Source organism: Cyprinodon variegatus, unplaced genomic scaffold (assembly GCF_000732505.1).
Source record: "Cyprinodon variegatus isolate N-32 unplaced genomic scaffold, C_variegatus-1.0 Scaffold779, whole genome shotgun sequence".
In the NCBI taxonomy this organism is placed as follows: domain Eukaryota; kingdom Metazoa; phylum Chordata; class Actinopteri; order Cyprinodontiformes; family Cyprinodontidae; genus Cyprinodon; species Cyprinodon variegatus.
The window spans coordinates 300,107-306,497 of record NW_015151232.1 but is presented as its reverse complement, the minus strand read 5'-3'; the positions used below and the strand labels follow the sequence as shown (position 1 = coordinate 306,497).

Here is a 6,391-nt window from a genome sequence, read left to right as displayed (position 1 = left end):
AAATTCTCTGTGTCTTTCTTTGTACAGGTTACTGAATAAGGTGTTTGGTGTTTAAACCTAACAGGGGCCTAAGATGGAGGCGGTATCATCAGGCATTGTTTATTCATCTGCAGTAGCTGCATTTAACCCTGAGAGGGCAGCATTGAGATGGCATCAAGACATTTCAGAACTAAGGCTACAGCAGACTGAAGTGCCCCAATTTAGATTTTTTTTGCCCATATGCAACCTGGATCTGATCGTTTCATCACAGTCTGAACAACACAGATTGGATTTATCCCAATGCGACCCAGGCTACTTGGCTCTGTGGTCAGGAATCTGACCGTTTCAAATGCGACCTGTGTCTGTCCAGCCAGGTCGCATTCATCCGACCTGAACATTATTGATACTCAAAGGTCACCATTGTGTCTTGCTACGCAGAGGCACGAATAAAAAATACCATGGTGGACGATAATGCAGAGAGAAGTCTTTATTTTCAATCTCCTTGAAAAGATTGTGTTGCTAACGCCCTGGCTAAGGTTGGGAAAGAAATGAAGGATTATTAGATGTGCTTCAGCGCTACCATCCATGTTTACTTCTGTAAAGCCAGCACTCGCTCGCTTGTGACATCATTTTGTCCTCTACTGTGCATGCGGGACACTTAAATTGAGTGAATGCAGTTCACACAGGAGATGACAAACAAGTCGGGCATATATTTGGAAAAGTGAACAGCAACGCAGAAGAATCCGATTCCACAAAAAAATTGGAATTAAGGATCAAGGCCTGCAGTGTGAAATTAGCCTTAATGTCACACGGGAAAAAAATAAGAATGTAGATACATTAAAATTAAACCCTTTGAGAAAACAGAACGTTTAAAGTTGCGCTCTAACTCAATATTCACTGTGAAAAGTGTGTAAATTGTTCTTTTTCACTTGATCTAAGAAGGTGAAAAAACAGCATCTGCCAACGGAAGAAACATTTGCTTTAAAATGAGAAAAAAAAACATCATCTTATTTCAAGAGCAGGATGAATAATTATCATATTTCAGAGGCTAAAACGCTCATGTCATTGACAAATAATTTTACTGATCGCATCAAATTAAGGGTTAAAACACTTATTTTCACGACACACACCTGCCGCTCAGGTATATATAAGAAAGAGCGGCAGGTATGAAGAGCTGGACAGCACCAGGCCCTGACATGATGCACACCTACTGGCTGAAAAAACTAACCGCACTTCATGCACGCCTTGCAGCTGGATGGATGGGACCCACCCAAAATGGTTAACCCAAAGACGGACAACTCTGATTAGGAAGGATCCCCAGAAGGGAACAATCCCATCCAACTACCAGCCAATATTACAGATGTTACAGATGTTCATTGAACATTACAGATGTTCAGGACAGCTACAAATACCTTGGGGTGCCACAGGCTAACGTAAACCACGAGGAGATGGCAAGAAAGACTGCCACAGCTAAATACCTACAAAGAGTAAGGCAGGTCCTGAAAAATCAGCTGAATGGGAAAAACAAGATCCAAGCCATCAACACATATGCCCTACCAGTCATCAGATACCCCGCTGGTATAATAAACTGGCCAAAGGAGGAGATAGAGGCTACTGACATCAAGACGAGAAAGCTCCTCACAATGCATGGAGGGTTCCACCCCAAATCCAGCACTCTGAGACTGTATACCAAGCGTAGCGAGGGAGGCCGAGGGCTAGTGAGTGTCAAGACCACTGTCCAGGATGAAACAACTAAGATCCAGGAGTACATCAGAAAGATGGCCCCCAAAGACAAATGGCTCGGTGAGTACCTCAGGCAGGAGAAAACCGAAAGTGAGGACAAGAAAGAGGAAGGAGAACCATCATGGAGGGACAAGCCGCTGCACGGCGTATACCACAGACAAATAGAAGAAGTGGCTGATATCAAAAAATCCTACCAGTGGCTGGAAAAGGCTGGACTGAAGGACAGCACAGAGGCACTAATCATGGCAGCACAAGAACAGGCACTCAGTACAAGATCAATAGAGGCCAGGGTCTACCACACCAGGCAGGACCCCCGATGCAGACTGTGCAAAGATGCCTCTGAAACAATACAGCACATAACAGCAGGGTGTAAAATGCAGGCAGGAAGTGCATACATGGAACGCCACAACCAGGTAGCTGTCATAGTGTACAGGAACATCTGCCATGAGTATGGGCTGGAAGTCCCAAGGTCAAAATGGAAGACACCTCCTAAGGTAGTTGAGAATGACCGAGCTAAGATCCTATGGGACTTCAAGATCCAGACTGACAAACAGGTGATGGCTAACCAACCAGACATCGTATTGATCGACAAACAGCAGAAGAAGGCAGTAGTGATAGATGTGGCAATCCCAAGCGACAGCAACATCAAGAAGAAAGAACACGAGAAGCTTGAGAAATACCAAGGGCTGAAGGAGGAGCTAGAAAAGATGTGGAAAGTGAGAGCAGCAGTGGTGCCAGTGGTAATTGGAGCACTGGGGGCTGTGACCCCCAAACTGGGAGAGTGGCTACAGCAGATTCCAGGTAAAACAAATTTCCCGTGTGTAGATATTTATCAAAAATTACGTTTTTATCCTGAAACTAATACAGGTGAGTCTCTAAGGCCCCGTCCACACGAAGTCAAAACGAACACGAAACGCTAATATTTTCCAGAATGTTTGTCTTAAAGACGGAGACGTAAAATAAATGTGATCGTCCACACGAATGCATGAAAACACTGCAAAATGTATGCCAGGCCTGTAAGTGGCGCTGTGGTGCCAGAGCAAAAATAGGCGACGAAATGTTGTGCATGCACACTAATATTTATACATGGTTGCCCTGCGGCAACCATGTATACCGGCTTCGTGTGGACGGGGCCTAAGTGAGTTTTGTTTAGCAAGATGGAGAAGAAACGGCTTTTTGGGAATCAATGGCTCCTGCTTTAGAACAGCAGCAGAAGCTTTTCTGTGGGTTTTACTGCTGTTATTTTTTTTATACATCCATATCAGCTTTTCATTTCATTAACAAAGCTACAGGCTTGGTTTGAACTGGAACTTCTAAATCCTGAGACTGTCTAGTTCATCTTCAGGTCTGAACTCTTACCTTCACATCTTCCTGCAGCTGCTTGTTTGACTGCAATTTCTCCATCTCTGCAGGCATACAGAAATAACAAAAAAGGATTTAAAAAGGAACATTTTCACCTATTCTAGTCTTTCAAAGTGGATTTTCTGGGTTTGGACCTGAGGAGAGTCTGGGTTCGGTCAGAAAGTGCTGGACACTCTGAGCGTCGTCTCTGATCTTCTTCAGGTCTTCAGTAATGGAGCTGAGGATCCCCTCCAAAGCATCTTCCTCCTGCCAGCCAATCAGAAAAGTCAGCTCTACAAACATTCAAAAGTTCTGTTCAGTCAAACAAGGAACAGGATCTAGATGCTTTCATTCTACACAGACATAAAATATTTTTCTTTCAATGATTGTTTTTGTGCCGTATTCTTTCAACACGTACTATTTGTACTATTAATCCATTTGGCACCATTAACTTGATAACATTTTCTTTTTAATACATATATTAGAACACCTTAAACCTTAATGTGTTCAGCCCACAATCGATTATGGAGGGAAAACGCTTTATTTAGAGTTTAAAAAGACAATTTTTAACCATTCAAAAAACAAACTATTAAATGACAGACCTGCAAAATATTCAAAGAGTAGTTGTCCATTGAATTCATGTCACTGAGTTTAACCTGCGACAAACGACTTTTATTTTGAAAAAAAGGATAAAAAGATGACATCGCTTGACTTCCCCTGATTTTTTCCTAACGGTCCATTAATGGTGCGTTCACACAGCAAGAGATGAAGGCGGTGCTTTTCTGCAGCCCTGCAGGTAGCTCTTTGCATTTCAGATGCAGTGTTTACACCCTGGATCGCATCATCATCATCATCAAAGAGGAGGAGCTTTAGCTGCATGAAGCCGAAACCCCACAGATGTGGGAAAAATAAACTCAAGAAATGACGGAATGGTTATTGCTTGTTTAGTGCAGGTTTGGGATTTTTTAAAGGGTCATTTGTAAAAAAAAAAAAAAAAAAAAAAAAAAAATGTAATAACAAAGCTCACATGTGCTGCTGTTGCTTCAGAGATATTAAAGGGGAACGCCGTTTTTTTCTTTTTTACATTGGGCCCTTGATTTGACGTTATTCCATCATGTTCTACTCACCCATATGAGTTTTGTATCATGTGGAGCCGTTCTAAAGATATTCCGTTAGGTTATATCCAGTAACGTCTTCCTATGGGCACTAGGGGTGTGCAAAATAATCGTCATGATGATGCATCGTGATTCTAATTTTTGTGATCTACTGCATCGATTCTTGACGCCAAGTATCGATTATTAATTTTTAAAAATTTGTAAATAAAATTGCATGAATGGTTGGCGAACATCAGCCAAAAACAAGTGTAATACAACTTCCAGTCCAGTAGATGTCGCTGCGGATGTGTTGATGCACGCTGCCTTGTGTCACAAGAATTTCCGGTCGCGGGATACTGCGCCGAGCCATTCAAAAACAAAACACGGAGGAGAAAATATTGCAATGCATCGCAATAATTCAAGTATCGTGATGCATCGTGATAGAATCGCATTGTGGCCTGTGAATCGTGATTCGAATCGAATCGTGACTTCTTTGGCAATACCCACCCCTAATGGGCACCGACTTGAAGACACAAACTAAACTGTTCATAATTTATTCTTTATGGTACGCCAGCATTCAGAACATGTAGGCGAATCACTGACCCCAGACATCCGCAGTTATATTTTTTATATTTAGATCTTTTAAAAACAAAGCAGAGTGTGTATGACGTCATCCGCGCGCACCGGCTAGGTATGAAGATAAAATGTAGAATAAAATCCTAAACAGATATTTTCTTCCTCTGGTTAAAGCTTCCTAACGCTGCTCTGCTCTCTCACCTTTCCGTCGTGGTTCTCGGCCGCTGGCGGCTCCATCGTCCTGCTGACGAGGTTCTTCAGGATCTCCACCCTCCTCTCGGCGCGCTCCTCCAGGATCTCCCTCTCCTTCTCCAGACGCTCGCTGTCAGAGAGGAGGTGCGTTAGCGGTCGCCCTGGTGCGGCTGTGTCCCGGGTGAGATGCGGCAGACTCACCTGTAGTCCTTCTCCATCTTGTTGAACAGCTCCATGAACTCGGTGCTGACTTCTTCTCTGATCTGAGCCTCCAGAACCAGACGTAGCGCCGCCTCTCTGTCCACCTAGATCAAACAGCAGCGTTGGGGATTTTAGCCACTTTAATCGTCTTCCTGAAGATGAAGGAGCAGAACCAAACCAACCTCCTCCTCCACGGTCCGGTCTCCTTCCTCCTCCACAGCTCCAGCCTCCAGAACCGTCCCCTCCATCGCGCTCTGCTCCTCTTCCTCTTCGTCCCACTCCTCGCTGTCCTCGGCCTCCAACACGTCCTCCAGGCTGGTCTCCCAGGCGACCAGCGAGCTCCTCCTGCCGTGGCTCAGCAGGTTTCTGCGCTGGTCGGCCTCGTCGATGATGAGGGAAAGCTCCATGGCCGACTTATGGGAGGTGCTGTCGTCAAGGACGACGGGCCGGGAGTTCACCACCACCACCTGGACGAGAACGGGAGGAGCAGGTAACTCTTCTTCTTCTCCTCATGCGACGGGAAGACGAGTCAGCACATAGACAAACTTAGTGTAACATAGACACTAAGTTTTTCATTTCAGTATTGCATATTCATCCCAAATTTCCATTTTAAAATCCTGTTCTTTGCAACAATTGAAGAAAACACTTCCTGTTGCCCTTTGTTTTACCTCGGTTGGCCTTTCACTCAAAACATTTTAAACTGCTGAAACAGCAATATTAACTGAACAGAAACACATTCTCTGCCTTCATTACATCCCTAAACTCGTTGATGAGAAACACGTTTACTTCTCTAATGCTGCGTTCAGAACGGGCACGCTTCAAATTTGATGCCAGCGCAGCTCTAGGAATCTTCAACAGGCCTCAACAATTTGAACCTTGTTGTCAGTGTTGCCAACTTAGCACTTTTGGCGCTAAACCTATCGCCTTTATTTCAACGAAGCTCCTAATGTCAACTCTAAGGACTTTTTTCCTGACCTGAAGTATGCAAATCGGACGCTCAAGTAACGCCTTTTACGAGAGTATCGACTTTTCTCACTGAGGAGATGGCAACACTGCTCGTTCTGGACATTTCTAAATTTAAACCTCGGAAGACGAACATTTGGACATTTTGGGTAAAACCTAACTTAAAGCTGTTGGTTTTTAACCATTTAAAATCTTCAGGTCTGTTCATACTTGATGGTCCTTAAACAGCTGGTTTAACTGAGATCAGTTTATTGGACACTTTGTAGATTGAAGTCGTAGGGAAACAGGGCGGGATTGTTGTG

At 44.0% G+C, this 6,391-nt stretch overlaps 1 protein-coding gene across 1 annotated transcript in view; it reads right to left on the bottom strand.

Moving 5' to 3' along the window:
• LOC107098465 (kinesin-like protein KIF20A) overlaps positions 1-6,391 on the bottom strand; it is a 30,330-nt gene that overhangs the window by 16,568 nt on the left and 7,371 nt on the right. The window contains exons 14-18 of the mRNA XM_015396178.1: positions 5,309-5,593; positions 5,127-5,230; positions 4,935-5,055; positions 3,219-3,330; positions 3,082-3,128 (exon numbers count right to left, since the gene is read on the bottom strand). Of these exons, the coding sequence (XP_015251664.1) occupies positions 3,082-3,128; positions 3,219-3,330; positions 4,935-5,055; positions 5,127-5,230; positions 5,309-5,593 (669 nt within the window). The remainder of the gene's footprint in view (positions 1-3,081; positions 3,129-3,218; positions 3,331-4,934; positions 5,056-5,126; positions 5,231-5,308; positions 5,594-6,391) is intronic.